The sequence below is a fragment of the Ipomoea triloba genome, chromosome 7, assembly GCF_003576645.1.
Source record: "Ipomoea triloba cultivar NCNSP0323 chromosome 7, ASM357664v1".
In the NCBI taxonomy this organism is placed as follows: Eukaryota; Viridiplantae; Streptophyta; class Magnoliopsida; order Solanales; family Convolvulaceae; genus Ipomoea; species Ipomoea triloba.
Genome location: NC_044922.1, coordinates 6,436,772 through 6,454,905, shown reverse-complemented (window position 1 = coordinate 6,454,905; position 18,134 = coordinate 6,436,772). Strand labels below are relative to the sequence as shown.

General features: G+C 33.8%; 2 protein-coding genes across 3 annotated transcripts; both read left to right on the top strand.

Moving 5' to 3' along the window:
• The first annotated feature begins 1,143 nt into the window (after nt 1–1,143).
• LOC116024759 (selenoprotein F) lies at nt 1,144–4,454 on the top strand. The gene is made up of 5 exons (XM_031265746.1): nt 1,144–1,176; nt 1,384–1,585; nt 2,993–3,051; nt 3,878–4,059; nt 4,151–4,454. Exons 1-5 carry the CDS (start codon nt 1,159–1,161, stop codon nt 4,221–4,223), a joined length of 534 nt encoding a protein of 177 aa, XP_031121606.1. The 5' UTR covers nt 1,144–1,158; the 3' UTR covers nt 4,224–4,454.
• A 6,452-nt stretch (nt 4,455–10,906) lies between these two features.
• On the top strand, nt 10,907–16,646 carry LOC116025635. 2 transcript variants are annotated; one of them, XM_031266942.1, is made up of 5 exons: nt 10,907–10,994; nt 11,709–12,930; nt 12,964–15,221; nt 15,981–16,102; nt 16,323–16,646. In XM_031266942.1, the coding sequence occupies exons 2-3, from the start codon at nt 11,737–11,739 to the stop codon at nt 15,181–15,183; spliced, it is 3,414 nt and encodes a 1,137-aa protein (XP_031122802.1). In that variant the 5' UTR covers nt 10,907–10,994; nt 11,709–11,736; the 3' UTR covers nt 15,184–15,221; nt 15,981–16,102; nt 16,323–16,646. The 2 variants fall into 2 exon arrangements, with proteins under 2 accessions (XP_031122802.1, XP_031122801.1); XM_031266941.1 differs by having other exon boundaries at nt 11,709–15,221.
• Nucleotides 16,647–18,134: the final 1,488 nt, after the last annotated feature.

Genomic DNA, 18,134 nt, shown 5'->3' with positions numbered 1-18,134 from the left:
ATAGGACCGTTTATAACGAAGCACAAAGAAATGTATACATGTTTAATCACTAAATTTATTAAGTTAGAGTGTAATTTGTGAAAAAATAAGATATATAAAATAAAATTGTTAATAGAGAGACCAGAAGTTTTATGATGTGTCTTGAGTAGACTCTAACTATAATAGAGTAGGGTGTTTAAGCTCGTACCCAAACTATTCCATGTTTGCATCAGGCCAACCTAAATAATGGCTAAAAAGTGTTGCTCATATTAAAATTGTTTTTTCAATCGTTATATCGTGAATCAGGGTTTATAGTGCACAGTGGACCCTGGTCCAATACACAAAATTTGACTTAATAAGATACAAAATTCATGTTCATAATGCACATAATTCATGTTTATAATACACATACATATACACACGATATAATGAACATGAATTTTATGCATTATATTAAGTGTTTATGTGTGCTCACCTATATAATTATGTGCATTATTATAAAGTCAAATTTTGGATATTGGACTAAGATCCACAATGCACTGTGGATCTTAGTCTACGATATAAATTGCCTTTATATATATATAGAGAGAGAGAGTGTGTGTGCGTGTGTGTTTTGAACTTTCGACCTTTCTTAAAATAATGAGAGTGTATGGCCACTCACATCAAAACACAACAAATTATTCTGTGAATCCAAATCCATTTTGCAAGGAGAATCTAGATGAATGTTTACAATTTACATACTGAATATTCACAATTTAAACATTAGAACAACATTGTGGTGAATTGGACACAAATTTTTAGATGACATTAGGAGAGAGAAGATGCCAACAAAAAAGGAAGCAAAATAATAAAAGGGAAAAACAAAGCTTTCTGACACAAAATCAGAAAAAGCAAAAAAAAAAAATTAAAAAAAATAGAAGGAGTTCACGCCCCAGCTGGGGCTGGGGCGTGCAACGCACGCGCCAACTAGGGCGCATGCTGTCCACCACACGCAGCTATCAATGCTGCTTTTATTTTCTTTTACCAAATTGTGGACTCCACAAATATGCAAGCTCTGGCAGTAAGTAAAAAACAGAAAAAAACACACTCCACATCTGTCATAAAATTATGCATCAGTTCATAGCTCTGAAATAACCCCAAAAAACTAGAGATGTGAATGCTCTTAGTATGTAAATTGTGATGGATTCATCTTTCAAGGTGAATCCGGGTCCAACAATATACTATTGCACACCAACTAAGTTGGTTTACTTCCTGTCAAAAAAAAATGATTTACTTTATCACTAATTTAGAGATTAAAAATATAGCGGCCTATAATATATGAATTAATTTTATGTTAATTTGTATTACGTGATTAAGGTAGGATTTTCCCAAAATATAAAGTAACGCTGATCATCCACTTCTCAGGAAGATCGAAAGATGCGAAGAGAGAGAGGGACGAGTATGGGCGGGTCGTCGTTGATCTTCGGTGCTGTGCTTATGTACTGCTTGGTGGTAGCAGCGGTGGCGGAGGAGCAGCTGAGCACGAAAGAGTGTGAGAATCTCGGCTTCACGGGTCTTGCTCTCTGCTCTGACTGCAGAACGCTTTCCGAGTATGTTAAAGACAAAGGTCACCTCTTTCTCCCTCGAATCAAAATTTCACTTTTCAGTTCCATAGGGTTTATCAGCTTCTTAATTGTAGTTCTAAATTCAATTCCAAAATGCTAATTTTTCTGGTATTATTTATTTATTGACATTATTAATGAATAGGGCAGTGATTGCTCTTGGATTTCGAATTTGATCTTCTGGAGCTATGTTGATTGTGATTTGGTTCGGTGGAGTGGTAATCGGGGTTGAATGTACTGAAATCAATAGGCTTGAGCTTTCTGAGTTGTAGGATAAGATTGTTATACTTTTTGCATTCAATGGAAGGTTGTTATTTATAAAAATGATTGGCTTTGATGTGAAAAATTGAAATATTCTGTGTTTAAATGTGTTGGTTTCTTATTTGGTACTACAGAACTGGAAATCATGGGGTGAATATGCTGAAATTGAGATGTGTGTGATCTCTTAATGTAGTGCATATGATGTTTGATCTGATGCATTTACCATAAGTATCCTGGTATGTGTGAAGGGGTTTTCTATTCTTTGTAAATTTGTCTAGGTAACTTTAAGTTTGAGCCTCGGTTCTTGAGTGAAATTCAATTGAACTGCACTTATAGGGTTTATTAATTTTCAAGTTTTATGTAAGAAAGACGGGATGCTTTTCCATCTTCTGTTGGTCACTATTTTGTTGTCCTGAATGCCTGCCTGAGGTGTGCAAATTTGCCAATTTTTTGAAGTTAGACCTTTATGAATGGACATAAATAGTTAATAGCAAATTCAATGAGGATTTACAGAAAAGCAAAAGGTATCCTGTGTGGATACACTGGTTCCTTGTGATGTCAGCATAGCATTATTTTAGTAGTGCAGTTTTGAATAAAGTTCTCGGCTATTTAATAGTCATTGGCACTGCTCACTGGTAATCCTGGACTAAAAATCTAAAATATCACGATTGCTGAATGTAAAGTCAAAACTATTTTATCTTGGAAAAGGATCGCATAATTCATGCTAGACAACTATATTTCGATGCAAGCTCCTTAAGGGGTAAATATTACTGTCTTTCTGTGTCACTTGCACTTTGCTATTGAATGTGTATGGTTGTCCATATGCGGTCATACCTTATTCTGTAGTGCCGTGAGTAGACAAAGGAGAAGGTAAGTACAAGAACGAAGAGATGACTCCTTATCTTCTTAACCATTTTCAAGTTAAAACTTCAAGATAGTTCTTATTTCAGAGAAGTGCCTTTATAGCTTGTTTCCACAATGTTTAAATGATATGTATTATATGTTTTGCAACCTAGATTATGAAAAGAACAAATATGATGGAATGCTCTTGGAAATTTAATTTTGTCATAATTACAGAGTGCTTTTGTATGTGCATCTTCAGAACTGCATCAGTACTGTTATAACTAATCTATACTTTCTATTGCCTTCAGAGGTGGTGTCGGACTGTTTGAAGTGTTGCACTGAAGACTCAGATGATGCCACAAGCAAGGTATGATGGATGTTAGTCTCAGCTGCTGATAAATGTCTTTATACTAAGAATGTCTCCCTTGTTCTCCTGACCCTCTTGTGATGCGCTCATTTTTTTTTTTTTAAATGTGTTGAATATTTCAAGCCATCTCAAAATGGAAAGTATGTCACCTTTCAAATATTCCGGGTTTCTCTAACCTTTCATGATTTCTGGTTTGGAACAAGTTGAATTGAAGAGGAGGAACACCATCTAGGCTGCCTAGGAGTTTGAGAGGAGGAATGTGCCTGAAATTCGGAGAGTAGACAAAGGATATTTCGATATGGGGGATGGGATTTCTCCCACAGGATATCTTATATGACTATAAATAAGTTCATGTTAAGTATTTCTGTAGACTGGAAATTAGGCTGCCATTAAAATGTCAAGTTATTAGCTAGCATATATATGCAACGTCAAGCAATTTCCCTTCAACTTAGAAGCATATAACTTTAAAATCTCTTCACTATTTGTCTGATAGTGTTTATGTTGTAAGTCTACTATAATCATACTCAGAAAGTCATAAGCTCAACTGAAGTTGATCCCTTTAATAGCCCTACTTGCTGTTTTTTATTTATATATTACCCAATTTGTCCGATCAATTCATAACAGGATACCAGTGGTTAAGAAAGGTTTCTGCACTACCTTTACTCATCAGCTGCTATTTTTGAATTTTATTCTCTCTTTCTAGATTTTAGTTCCGGTATTTTGCCATAGGCTCACTGTCCTCTAACTCTCTTTTCTCTATAAATATGTTTCTCCTGCATTGGAATCAAAATGTCAAAGTTGTTGTTTAAGCGGAATGCTGATGCAGGTTGTGTATGCGGGAGCAGTTATAGAAGTCTGCATGAGGAAGTTGGTATTCTATCCCGAAATTGTTGGCTTTATTGAAGAAGAGAAAGATAAGTTTCCTTCTGTAAAAGTTCAATATGCATATAATTCTCCACCGAAGTTGATTATGCTGGATGGTAATGGAGGGCACAAGGAAACCGTCAGGTTAGCTATTTCCATTAGTTTTAGAACTAACATACGCGGAACACTTCTTGTACTAATCATTCACTACACCCTTTTGCAACTTGCTTCGCAGAATTGACAACTGGAAACGTGAGCACATACTGCAGTTCCTAACGGAGAAGGTTAAACCTTCTTCTGATATTTAATGCAGCTAGGGATGAAATCTTCTATACAGTATTCCGTATTACCACATCAGTTTGAACACTCACATGCATAAACAATCCACTAGCATTGCAAACACTGAAACAATCTTTTTTGTATTTAGGCTGTGCATTTAGTTTTGCAGCACAAGTAAACTGCCTATTGTGCTTGCTTTAGCCGAGCATGTAAAGACAATGTTAATTTTAAGGATGGTTGCATCTTCCAGTTATTTTCCATCTTACTTGTGTGTATGTTCTTTGTGTTAAGTCCTTTTCTAATCTCCTTCCATACAGCTGTCAAAACAGGTTAAACTCTTAGCCCGACTTAGCCCATCATGTAATAGGCAAATTATTGCATGGACCATGGTCCACACAGCTGTGTGGATAAAAATAAAAAGTACATTATTTTTGTATTGAAGGTACATTATTTTTGTACTGAAGGTACAATATTTGATATATAATATCAAATATTGTACCTTCAGTACAAAAATAATGTACCCTAAAATAATGTATCTACAGTACAAAAATAATGTATTTTTCATTTTTGGTCCACACAGCTGTGTGGACCATGGTCCATGCAATAATGATTGCACGTAATAAGGGCGGGAGCCGGGAGGACTCGAATTTTAGAGGCCTATCAAGAGGTGGGTCGGGGGCTTTGGTTTAGTCCTACCCAGGTACTATACTAAGTATATTGTAATACATGGTTCATGAACTTAACAAGCTATGGGAGTTTTTAGAGTTAATTTCATTGGTCAGAGAGTTCACATTTAGTCTTTTTTTAGAGCATGTCTCTTTGGTTCTAGTATTACTGTGGCATAACTATTTTTGGTCCTCCGTCAATAAAATTATTGAAATGTCGTTAAATGCAATGACATTTTGATCTTTTGTATGTAAAATATGTTGATCTGCAAACTATATATTATTATATTTTACGGAATTTAAATGATTTTGTTGATGGAGCCTGTGGAGGATTAAAAATGGTCATTTCAGAATAATATTAGACCAATGGGATGTTTTTTTTTAAAAAAAGAGAAAATTGTAATTTATGCCCCTCCATAATATGTCAATTATCAATGTCACCCCTAAATTATTAGTGGTGTAAATGTTAACCCTCAATTTTCAAAACGGTGCATATATTGCCCCTCCCGTACCGTACGAGAAGGGCAATATATGTACTGTTTTGAAAATTGAGGGGCAACATTTACACTTGGGAGGGGCAATATATGTATCGTTTTGAAAATTGAGGGACAATATTTACACCACTAATAATTCATGGGTGACATTAATAATTGACATATTATGGAGAGGCATAAATTACAATTTTCCCAAAAAAAATGACTAAAATTGAGTTGTCACCTATAATTCTATAAATTTACTAAGACAAGAAATGAAATTCACTGAAGTTTTTATTTAATGTACTTAACTTTAGTTCTCCCATATTAATTACAGTAAGAAGCTTTTTCTCAGTTTAGATCCCAAGGAACAAATTTCAGTATTAGTTCTGCGACTATTGTGTATCATCATATTTAGTCCCTATCTCACAATTGATGTTATCACATTTGGTCTTTTATTACAATTTTTATCAAATTGTCTTTAATTTTTTGGATAATTTGACAATTTTGATCTCCTATTCCCGCAAATTTTACTGTGGACCATGCATCAAAACAATGTCGTTTTGATTCATGAAAACAGACGGCTGAAACGGCCTCCGTTCCGCGTCATTCACTTTCAGTTCATATACACTGCAGTTACATTTTAACACAATTGCAGTTTTTTTCGATATAACTGCAGTTTCATTCGATATTATACACTCAAATATGTGAACATTTTATTCATTTCCTTTCAACACAACTACCGTTTCTTTTTATAATACACTGCATTTTCCTTTCAACACAATTACAATATCATTTCGATATGACTACAGTTTCATTGGATAATATACACCCAAAATTGTGAAACTGTTATTCAGTTTCAGTTTATATACACTGCAGTTACATTTCAACACAGTTACAATTACATTCCGATAGACACAGTTTCATTCGATAATTTAAAAAATACAAATGTGAAACTGTTATTCAGTATCAGTTTATATACACTACAGTTACATTTCGATATAGCTACAGTTTCATTTGATAATATAAAATCAAATGTGAGGCAGTATCTTTTGAACACTGCCATAAACATATGCTTTTACCAAAACCTTGATACGAGATCACAATCCATAATTTAAAATATTATTATCCAATTATGAAAAATTACAAAATTCTAAATTTGCAATAAATAGGCAACTTCCAAAATTGCAAGTCTTTAAAACATACATTTCTAGAATACATTAATAAATAATAATAGTAATAAGCTTAACAGTAACCAAAATTTCAAACAAAAACAAGGGTCATGCTATACACATTGTCTACCTTTCACTGCATTATTTCTTTACTGCATGACTTGAAAAAAGTCAAATCATACTTTCTACTGCAGGTGAAAATGTTTTAAACTATTTAACATTTTATTTTATTTAGTAAATCGCAATATCAAAATTGGATGCTAGAGCTGCCATGCACTGTTACATCTTAGTCCTCAAGGCAACCAATTATGACTTGTGCTTCTATTGCAATGCATTTATTTTGGCTAGGGGTGTTAAGGTGGGCCGAAACTCGTGGACCAACTTTAAATCATCTCGCGATGGAGCGGATTAGGGCTTAATTTTTTGGCTCGTGAAAATGCAGGCCTTGCAAGCTATGGAACTAGCTCGCGGGTTTCTCATAAGTTATATATTCCCCCTGTCCCATTTTCCCTGCTCTATTTACTTATTCATTGGTCAAACTAACTCTTTCTTTATTTCTTATTTTCTTTAGTAATTTTTTTTATTTTTAAATTTAATTTTTTTTTGTGTTTAATAGTACTTTTAATGTAGTTTCTAAATTTATAAATTTTATATATTAATGTTAAACTTAATATTATGAAAATTGGATTAAAAATAACTTTAGTCAAGGCTCGTTAAACGAACCAGACAACTAAAATGGGTCAAAGGTAGTATATACACACTATACACACACACACACACAACATTACAATCTTAAAAAATGTAAATTTGTTTAGTTTTTAAACGCCAAAAAAATTTAATATTATTTAGGTTAAATTATTTGAATATAGAATAATAATATAATAATCTTTTTTATTTTCCAAGTTTGGCCCGCGGAGTGTACGAGCTCACGGGCTTTGCATCGAGCGATCCCCTAATTTTGGCATCAATCGATTAGATCCGACTGCTCCCATTGAGGGTTTGAACTTGTAACCTCCCATTTGGAAGTCACAGAAGTGCCATTAAACTATAAGTTACTTGGCACAAAATTAGTAATTAAAACATAATGATCTATAGTACTCAAGTGATATAAGTCGAGGGATTTGACATTTTGTGTTATTTATAGTTCCCAATTACATATATAGAATGAATTTGGAAAAGTTTGAGTAACTCTTATGTGAGATCGTCCCAGAGATCCTTATCTATAAAATATATTGGGTCAATATGAAAATGTAATATTTATACTAAAAAATATAATAATAATTAAAAATAAAGTGTTTGTTACTTACAAGGAAAAATATTATACTTTTGAAGAAAATAATGTAATACTTTAAAATCAAAATAATGTAAAAGCATTACATTTATCTTCAAAAGTATTACTACACATTCTGTTATAAATAACAAACACTTTATTCCTACCATTATACAGTACAAGTATTACATTTTCTATCTTCACCCGACATGTGAAATAATCTCACACAAATTTTCTTGGAATATTCAATACAAGCTATAGCAAAGTGGCAAATCCCATAAATTATTTCTTAACAACTTTAACAACCTGTAACAGCTTGATTAATCGTTCTTCTCACCACGTCATTTCCATGCATGCATGCATGCACATTATTACTGCATCCATACACTGTTCACAAGAATCACAACTTAGACTACAGACCACGTACTCCAGTTCAGAGTTCAGCTAAGTAGCACCTCATAACTACTCACCAAACAAATTGGTACTAAGAATTCGGTACAGTACTAATTCGTTCTTTGCTAATAATCAAATATTGTTATATTAACACGATAAAGGTATGACATATACAACCAGCTAACAATTCTTTCTCCATCAATTTACGTATGAATGATTTCATGTATCCAATTTCGTGTTGTGTACAAAATTGCCAAGCTAAGTGTAGTCGATAGTTACGTTATCTATCACTTTCTTCTTTCTTCTTTTTGTTTTTGTTTTTTGTTTTGTTTCGGTTGTTTTTTTTTGTTTTTTTTTTTCTTTTTGCGCTTTGATTTTTTTTTTTAGTAAATTTTATATAATATATAATATATAATATCATTTCAATAATGCTAGGCATCCCTTCAAAAATTTTCTCCTGAATTTTTCCTCCTAACGTGACATTATTTGATGCGGATTAACTTTCATTAGATCCGTTAAGAGTTACCATTGAGTCAATCACGAATATGCCAAAATCAAAATTTTCAAGGCAATCATTTGTTTAATTTGTGAAACATTAGGAAAATGACTATGGAAGCCGATCAAATAACCCAAATCAAGAAAAAAAAGATAAATTTTTTTTAGACCGTGAATACAGTGTACATTTTTAATATACTAAAAGTACATTATTTATGTATTAAATGTACATAATTTGACAGTATACAAAATAATGTACTTTCAAATAACGTATTTTATATATACAAATACTTTTTTATTTGTGATCCACATAGCTGTAAGCTGTGTGAAGTGTGAATCATAGTCTATAAAGTAATGACTCAAGAAAAAGACTGCAATTTATATCGTGGACTAGGGTACACAATGCATTGTGCACCCCAATCCAAAACGACGTCGTTTTGATTCTTTTAATTAACAGCTTTTCCGTTTCCCATTCAACCTTAACTTATAAGATGAGTTTGTGTATTTTGTGATGATATTCTGTGCATTATGTTATGACATTCTGTGTATTCTAGTATGCAATTCTAGATATTATTGATTTTCAATACCATATCTCATGGAACATAAGAGATAATACTTAGTTATGTGTATCCTTTTCATTGATTTTGTGTATTCTAGTATGTAATTCTGTACATTATTGGTTTCTAATGCCATACCTAATGAAATAGCGGAGATAATACTTAGGCTAATAATTCTGTGTATTTTATTCATAAATTCTGTGTATTCTGGTATATGATTTTGTGTATTGTGGAATATAATTCTGTACATTATTGATTTCCAATACCATACCTCATGAAACATAAGAGATAATAATTAGGCTTATATTCTGTGTATCCTTTTCATTGATTCTGTGTATTCTAATATGTAATTCTGTACATTATTGATTTCCAATACCATATCTCATGAAACAGCAGAGAGCCAGAGATAATACTTAGACTAATAATTATGTGTATTCTATTCATAAATTCTGTGTATTCTGATATATAATTCTGTACATTATTGATTTCGAGTATCATACCTAATGAAATAGTAATGCTAATACTTAGGCTATTGATTGTGTGTATTCTATTGAATGATATGTGTATTCTTTTATATACTTTTGTACATTAATGATTTAATTTTTTATACTTAATGTTATTGCGGTACGGTATTGCCGTATTAGAAATCAATAATGCGGAGAAATTATGGTATTGAAATTACTAATGTACAGAAGTGTATAATAGAATACACAGAATTACACATAAAAATACACATAATTACATATAATGGGAATTGGACGGACGGAACGGTGTCCGCCGCACGTCAACTCTCCACTACTTAGTTAAACGCGTCGTTTTGGACCAGGCTCCACCACAGTTCTGTGGACCCTATACTAGTCCACGTTATAACGATTGGAAAAAGACCACATGAAGATTCTCACATGCCTCGAGGCTATTTTGGCCCCCCTAGTCACGCTAAAGCGAGGCTATTTTTCGGTCAAGAATAATCTTTGTTAGATTATGATATTTTTCAAAGTTATCTTTATTGAAGTTTGTGCCATCGGAGTACTATGACTACAATGGAATTCATCGGTTTCTTTTTTGAATAAAAGGAAAATATATTCAATTCTACTTGATTGAACATTGTGGTATCAGATTACTATATATGACTATAATAGAATTTATTGGCGTGTTTTGAAGACTCGATGATTAAGAATATTCTCGTAATGCAAATGTATTTCCTTTCCATCTCTTATCCATAAAAGTTTGTCCTAGTCAATTTTAAATCTGTGAACCTAGACATATTGAATTATTTAATATTTAATTAAAAGTATTTGGGGTAAAGCCAATTCATGTTACCCAATTAATACTAATATCTGAGAAAATATTACAACTGTTATTCTATGGACCATGTTATAGACCCTAGTCTAAAGATTACGTATTTACTGTTAAAATATTATGTACTATTAGTTATACACGTAATTTGAATGTTATTTTCGACTTGAATTCATGAACCAAACGCAAGAAATGAGCATTTTTCATGATTTGGAGGAAAACATTTTCCTTGGAAATGTTTTTCCTCCCAAGCAAACATGCCCTTAGGGAAAATTAGGAGGAAAAAAAAAACAAATTTCAATATAAATAATATTAGGAATGACATGGAGGCACAACATTGGTTGGTGAGGTGGATGCAAAAAATCGGAAATCATGGTGGATACCTTTAAAACGGTACTCTACTCACCAAACAAATTGACAGTGAGAATTCAGTAAAGCAGAAATCCATTCTTTTCTAGTCAAATACTCAAAGGAGAAAGGTAACTCAACAATTCTTTCTCCCTTCTCCATATGAATGTATGTATAAATGATTTCTTGTGCGTGTTTACGCTTATTTAATTTCTAGGTTTGATCTTTGTTGAAAATGTTTCTGTGTGTGAATATATATCATTTATGTATGTATGTCTACAGCATATATAAACATATATTTGATTTGTATGTTATGTCTCTACCTTGTTTTCCTTTTATGCTGTTGTTTTTTTTTTTTTTTTTTGAGAATTTTTATGCTGTTGTTTGTATGGTGTTTCTTATGATCACAGGCTTGGGTGGTATGAAAATTGTTAAGCTTGTTCCTTTGTGGCTTTAGTAAGTTCAGATTTACGCATGAAGTGTGCTTGGTGAAATGCCAATGTGAAATTATTTTCATTTTTGGGCGGTTTATTTGGTGTTATAAATCGACTAGGTTTTTACTGCTGGGGTTTTGGCTAACTCTGCAAGTCCTCTGTAAATTTAGGTCAACAGTAGAGCATTCTTTTACAAAGGAATTTTTGGGGTTGGAAAGTATTACTTGTCTGTTCTTTGGTAGGATTTGGGGTTTTTTTTTTTGTTTTGTTTTATTTTTATTTTTATTTTTATTTTTTATTTTTTAAATTTATTTTTTATGTGGCATCTCTGAGAATAAGGTTTCATTCCTCTGTAATCTTTAGGCCAAAGTTGAAAGGCATTCTTTTAGTGAAGAAGTTTGTGGTTTTCAGGTTGTTTGAAGCTGATAAAGGTGCTGATATGGCTAAGAAGTCTAGCCCATCATGGCAATCTGGGCTTCCAACAAGTAATACTGAAAAAGATGAACCTCGGAGAAAAGCTCCAGATTCACATGATAATAGGCGTGTGCGCTCTCATTTTCTTTCTGGAGGATCCAGGTTAAAAGATAAACATAAATATGAAAAAGACAAGAATATCTCTCGCAAAAGGCCGTACCATTCAAGTGGTATGAAAGATTTGCCTTCAAGTTTTCGTTACAGTGATTCCAGACTGCCAAATGATAGTAATGCTGAAAATTACGAACCTACTCCTAAGAAGAGAACTTCTGATTCAGATGGCTATGTGAACTCTTCTTCCGGTATGCATTCCTGGGATGCCATGCTGCAAAAGAGAAGTAATGTTCAAGAAGACAAACATATGCCTGAGGAAAAAGGTTCTGGTGCAAGTAATTGTGTGGACTCCTGGCAGAAAAAACAGAAAGTGAATACTGATGATGGCAAAGATATGCCTGAGAAGAAAGGTTCTGCTTCAGGTGACTGTTGGAATACTCATTCCAATCTGCCTTCTTGGGACCCCTGGCTACAGAAGGAAACAAATGCTGATAAAGGCAACAATAAGCATGAGAAAAATATTTCCACTTCAGGTGACATCTGGAACTCTCATTCTAGTTGGCCTTCGTGGGACTCCTGGCTGCAAAAGGATACTAATGCTGACAAAGGCAAAGATATGAATGACAAAACATGTTCTGCTTCACAAGACCGTTGGAACTCCCATTCCAGTTGGCCTTCCTGGCCACAAAAGAAAAGTGGTGCTGAAGACTCTAAACACATGTCTCAAAACAGGGTTTCCGGTTCAGGTGATCATGTTAGATCACATTGTCATAGGCCTCCTTGGAAATCAAGATGGGATAAGAGTAGTGATTTCAGAATGGATAAAGCTTTGGTTCATGAAGGAGGTCACAATTCTAGTAATGGAGCTTCTAGACAGCTTTCTCCAAGATCCAGATTGCCGGTTAAAACTATTGCTAAAGAAACCAATGATAGTACTTGGAAAAGTTCAAACAGTTCTTCTGATTATTTGCAACTTTCTTCAAGTAGGCATGGTTGGAAATCTGAGCTACAAATAAGAAGTAATGTTGAAGGACTAAAAAACATTCTTGAAGAAAGGTCATCTACGGTGATTAAGAGCCTCAAAGAGGATGGCTTAAAGGCAGAGGTTTCCTCAACTAAAGCTGGCTTAAAGGCAGAGGTTAGCTCAACTAAAGCTGGACCTCAGAAAAGGGGACAAAGCTCAGCAGATGGTGCAAAACTGCATTCTGAAGGGCCTAACTGGGAATCTAGGCTACAAAGTAGATGTTATAAGGGAGATTCTACAGATAGCCCTGGCAATTCCAGTATATGGGAAGGGAGCAATGAAGATGTAGCAAATATGAAACCTAATAACTTGATTCCTAACACAATTGATCTTTCTGGTTCTTCCGATTGTGCTGGTTGGGAGGTGAAAAAGAGAAGTAATGTTGAAAATACTAACAACAGGTCTGTGGAAAGAGCTGAAACCAAAGTGTGTCCTAGGGAATCCCTGCAAGAGAGAAGTGACAGTACTGGTGGAGATAAAGATGGACTACTGAAAGGAGCATACAATTCAATTGGTGTTGCAGAATCTCCTTGTGCTTTGCCTCAAAATTCTAATGTGCAGAAAAGTAAAGATCCAAAAGAAGTCAAAAATAGATTCAGAAAAAAAGCAGTTGATTCGTGTGATCATCCTCTTAGGAATTTGGAGGAGCAAAGAGTAGAGGATGCACATGAGGCTAGAGATGTGCATAACAAAGGAGTAAGCATTGGCCTAGATAGTCAAGAATGTACTAATGAAGTGGGCTTTGACAAAATTGATGGTGAAGGATTGCCTCATGGGAGGGTTTCTTGGGATTCCAGAACACAGATACCAAAGGATGGACTTCTAGAAGTATCTACATCTACTCCGATGAAAGGAAATGATACTTCTACTCTGAGGGCCTTCAACATGATTGATGCTGCAGAGTTGCCTTCTGATAGGACTTCTGGAGAATTGAGAATAATGCAGAGAGGCACGGAACAAGTAAAGGATGGATCTAATGAAAAATTGCCCAACAGAATTGACAGTACTGAGTTGCAATCTAGTTGGTATTCTCACGAACCCGACGTGCAAATAAGAAGCAATCTAGAAGAACCAAAGGGTGGATCTAATAAAAAAGAATCCAATAGAATTTACAGTACTGAGTTGCAATCTATTTTGCATTCTCGTGAATCAAACATGCAAAGAACCAATTTAGAAGAACCAAAGGCCCAACCTAATGAATCACATGTTCAAAGGAAAGGCACCCTAGAAGAACCAAAGAACATACCTGATGAGAGGACATTTAAAGGAACTAATGGTGCTGATTTTCCATCTATGTTGCCCTGTGTTGAATCAAAGCTGCAAAGGAGCATATCTGTTGAAGAAATTGAAGTTTCACCCAGGGAACAAACATCTGATCCAACACATGGTGTACAGTTTCCTTTCATTTCTGTGAACTACATGCAAAAAGGAAATATGAGGGCATCTGAAATAACTGATGGTGCAGAATTTCCTTCTACATCACCTTGCAAGGATTTAAGGTTACAAAGAAGCTTTGCTGCCAAAGAAATTAAAGTTTCATCAAGGAAAGAAGCTTCCAATTTAGTTCATGATGTAGAGTTTCCTTTCATTTCTAGGGGTTACAAGCTGCAAAAAGGAAGTGATGAAGATGCTAAAGATATACATGGTGAAAAAGCATCTAATTTGATTGTTGGCTCTACATTTCCTCTTAATAGACCAGTTCTGGAATTGGAGGTTGAAAGTAAAAGAAATACTGAAGGTGGAGATATAGTTGAAGGAAAGGTTGCAGTTCCAATCAGTCAGTCGACTACTCAAATTCGAGATTTCAATGTTCTTTCTTGTTCTAAAGATTTCAATGAGATTGCACACTGCAATCGTCTCCACATTTCACATGGTATTTTTACTCGCTCTCAAAATTGTCCTGCAGAAAAAGATATCTGGATGGGAAGCTTCAAGGTGACTGATATTGCTTCAGTTGTCAGATTCTATGAAGGATTAACAGCTCATCCATCTTCCAAAGTTTGTCGTAGAGCTTATGAGTTCGCAAAAAAGATGCCATCAACTGTGGATTTTCTGATCCATCCTCGATGTAATTACTGGCCACTGATTTTTGAGGGCTGTCCTGATACAAATGATATTGCTTTGTACTTCTATCCAAGGAATAAGGAGGCAAAAAACTGTTACAGCTCCTTGTTAAGGTTCATTGACAACAAGGATTTGATGCTAAGGAGTCAAATAGGTCATGTTGAGCTTTTGGTTTTTCCCTCAAGATTGTTAGATGTGAGATGTCGGACAATAGAAAATCAGTACTTTTTCTGGGGAGTTTTTCACACCAAAAGTAAAAAAAAAAATTGATTGGTTGAATGCTCAAGCCTGTTCTTCATCCTGCAGTGGTAGGCCAGAAGCATCCTTGGGACTAGTTGCTCAATGTGATTTAATACATATTTTAATGCAAACAAGATATGCTCACATTGTTAGTCATATCTAGTAGTTATTAAACTTTAGCTGAATCAGTTTCTCAGGAATTTGACATCTTTTTTTATTTTTTTTTTATTTTTTTTTATTTTTAATAAGTATCTCTGGAATTTGAAATTTGATCATTTTGAGATCTATTCTAACTGTTATTGTAATTTTCAACATACAGCATTAATATGCTAGCATACACATGCTGCTGGGTGTAGAATGTACAAGTTTTTCTGCTTTCCTATCTCTTTTACTGTTAACATATACAGTGTACTTTAGAGTTGCAATTGCATTGCAGAAAAGCTTCTAAATTATGGTGTTGATACCGATTATGATCTGAAATGATGTGCCAATTAGGAGTATCTTTCAAGCATGGTTGGAAAAATAATTTAATTGTTTGAGAATATTCTCAGCAGGGTGGCATGTCAATTCAATAGCGAATTGCCTTCAAAGTTTCTTTGAAGAAAATGACAATTCCAATTGCTATCACAAGATCAAATAGCCTGGAAATCATCATCCAACCAATTGGTTGGAATACTGTTTCTTAAACTATAGTATGGAAAGGTGTCTCATATGCTTTTGTTTGTCTTTTATTATGTGTCTGTGGTTTAGGTACCTGAAAAATCAATGCACGTTGTTCATTTATTTATTGTTAGATGATTTGATTTGAAGTGGCGTTCCTTGTTCAGGATGGAGGAATGTCCAATGGAAGACCAATTTGGATCTGGCAGCCGGACAAATCCCAGAATTGATTAATCAGATGCATCTGTGCATAGTAGATCTCAGCCTTGCCAAATTCTATATATAACAAGTAAGTTTCCATTGCATTTTCTCTCACAGAAACACTTAAATATAGTGAACTGCAGATAACAAACAGACTGCATATCCCCTCTGCAAATTCTCTAAATATATGGCAACTCAATTCTGTGTTGCGATCTTCACATTCCTACTTGTTACAACTGCATATGGGCAACTGCACCCTCCTTTCCCCCCTTGCTGCAATGGAAAAATAACAGATTGCTGCCCTGCAGATACAAATGGCGCGACTAAACTTCCCGAAGCTCACCAGAAGCCTCGCCCTTCTCTTGAGGATATCCTCCCTCATCCTTTCCGTCATCCCTGAAGCCATGAATGCAGCAGCTTGTGATTAGCTGTGTTCTTGGAGGGCAGTTTGTTCTCGTCTGGCAAGTCTGAATCCTGTCTATGCATCACTGCTATTAGTTTCTGGTTTTCATGTTTAACAACTTTGTCATTCTATCCTGTATCCTTTATTATAGGCTTTTGTGTGCTGCTGTAATGTTTGTTTGCATTGGTCCTTAATATTTCTTTAATGAATTCTTGTATCTTCTCCCGGATTTCCTTTTATCTTTGCAATATTTTGCTCCCTAGCTTTTATTCTATTGAGCGAAGACCTGGTCTAGTGGCACCCGGTTGCATTCTCATATGAAAGGGAGTGGGTTTGAGCCTAAGTATAGATACTGCATTGTAGCAGAGTCAATAGTACTAAAAAAAAAAAAAACTTTTACTCTATTGCGTGGATAAAAGAAATGTCGGTTCATGTCAAGTATTGAAAAAAGATTAAACTTAAAATCTAATTCAATTGGAAATTGAAAAATCTACTCTTTTGTACTTTAGTTTCAATCGATTAAAGTTATTTTTCGCTTTTAGTCTTATAATTATTAAATTACTTTCATATTTAGTTCTCAAATATTATTTTGTCACATTTTGTGCAAGATTAAATGTGACAATTTTCAAAGTAACCTCAAATGTGAAAAAAAAAAAAAAAAAAAAAAAAACATGAATACCAAAAGTGAATAACTCTCAATTGAATCATTCACTTCTCTATAGTGGTCTATTTGGTTCACAAGAATTTTTTTTTCTTTTCCATAACAAATTTTACCTTACTTGGTTGATTGAAGAATTTATTTTGCATAAAATAAAAGGAAAATACTTGGGGTAGACCCAGAATCGAGCTGGACATTGTAGCAATCAAATCGAAATGTTCCGGTTATGACTCAAACTCGGAATCCAATATTTGGGTTTCGATTTATTAAAATCGCCAATCAATTGGAACAACTACTATCATTAGTTTAAAATTAAAATTATAATATTTATAAATAATTTATGTTTTTTTTCGTATTTATTCTAATTCTCACATATAAGTATATATGACTGCAATTCGATTCGGTTATGATTTTGAATCTCCGGTTCATGGTTCAAATAGTCCATAATAACTTTTTAGAATAAAATTGAACACAATAAAAATTCAAATGTCAAATTGTTGAACATCAATAATTGGTGTAGGGTCTTGACCTGATGTAATAAATTGATCCTTACTTATCGAGTTATAAACAAGTTTGTATAAACGGGTTAATATGATAATATTAACAGGTTTAAACGTGTTCTTAATAGGTTTAACGGGTTGATCCAAACACGAAACATAACGGGTCTTCAACGAGTCAACCCGCTAACAACTTAGGTTACGACACTATCATTATAGTAATAGTGACAACTTATTTGTAACAAATACTTAGTTGTTACAAATACCATACTATCCGTGACAAAAAAAAATAAAATTAAAGTTATCACAATTATTACAAATAATAGTGTCAAAGTTTTTTTTTTTTGTTACAAAAAGAGTATTGTTTGTGACTAAATTACGAATTCTCACCAATTTTTTTCACCAATTCTCTAAGTCTTGTAGTGAACTAAATGTTTTGTATTTTAAGTATATATATAATTAGTTTTCTCCATCTTAGCTTTATCAATTAAGTTAGTCTCTATTTATTGAATGTCATCTTGTAGTTTTAATACTTCTTCTGCTGATGAATTTGGGGATGGTA

Coding starts and splice junctions, on each gene's coding strand:
- LOC116024759 (XM_031265746.1), top strand. Junction 3,052..3,877: donor CAGATGATGCCACAAGCAAG/GTATGATGGATG, acceptor ATGCTGATGCAG/GTTGTGTATGCGGGAGCAGT. Junction 4,060..4,150: donor GGGCACAAGGAAACCGTCAG/GTTAGCTATTTC, acceptor CTTGCTTCGCAG/AATTGACAACTGGAAACGTG.
- LOC116025635 (XM_031266941.1), top strand. CDS start 11,737: ATGGCTAAGAAGTCTAGCCCATCATGGCAATCTGGGCTTCCAACAAGT.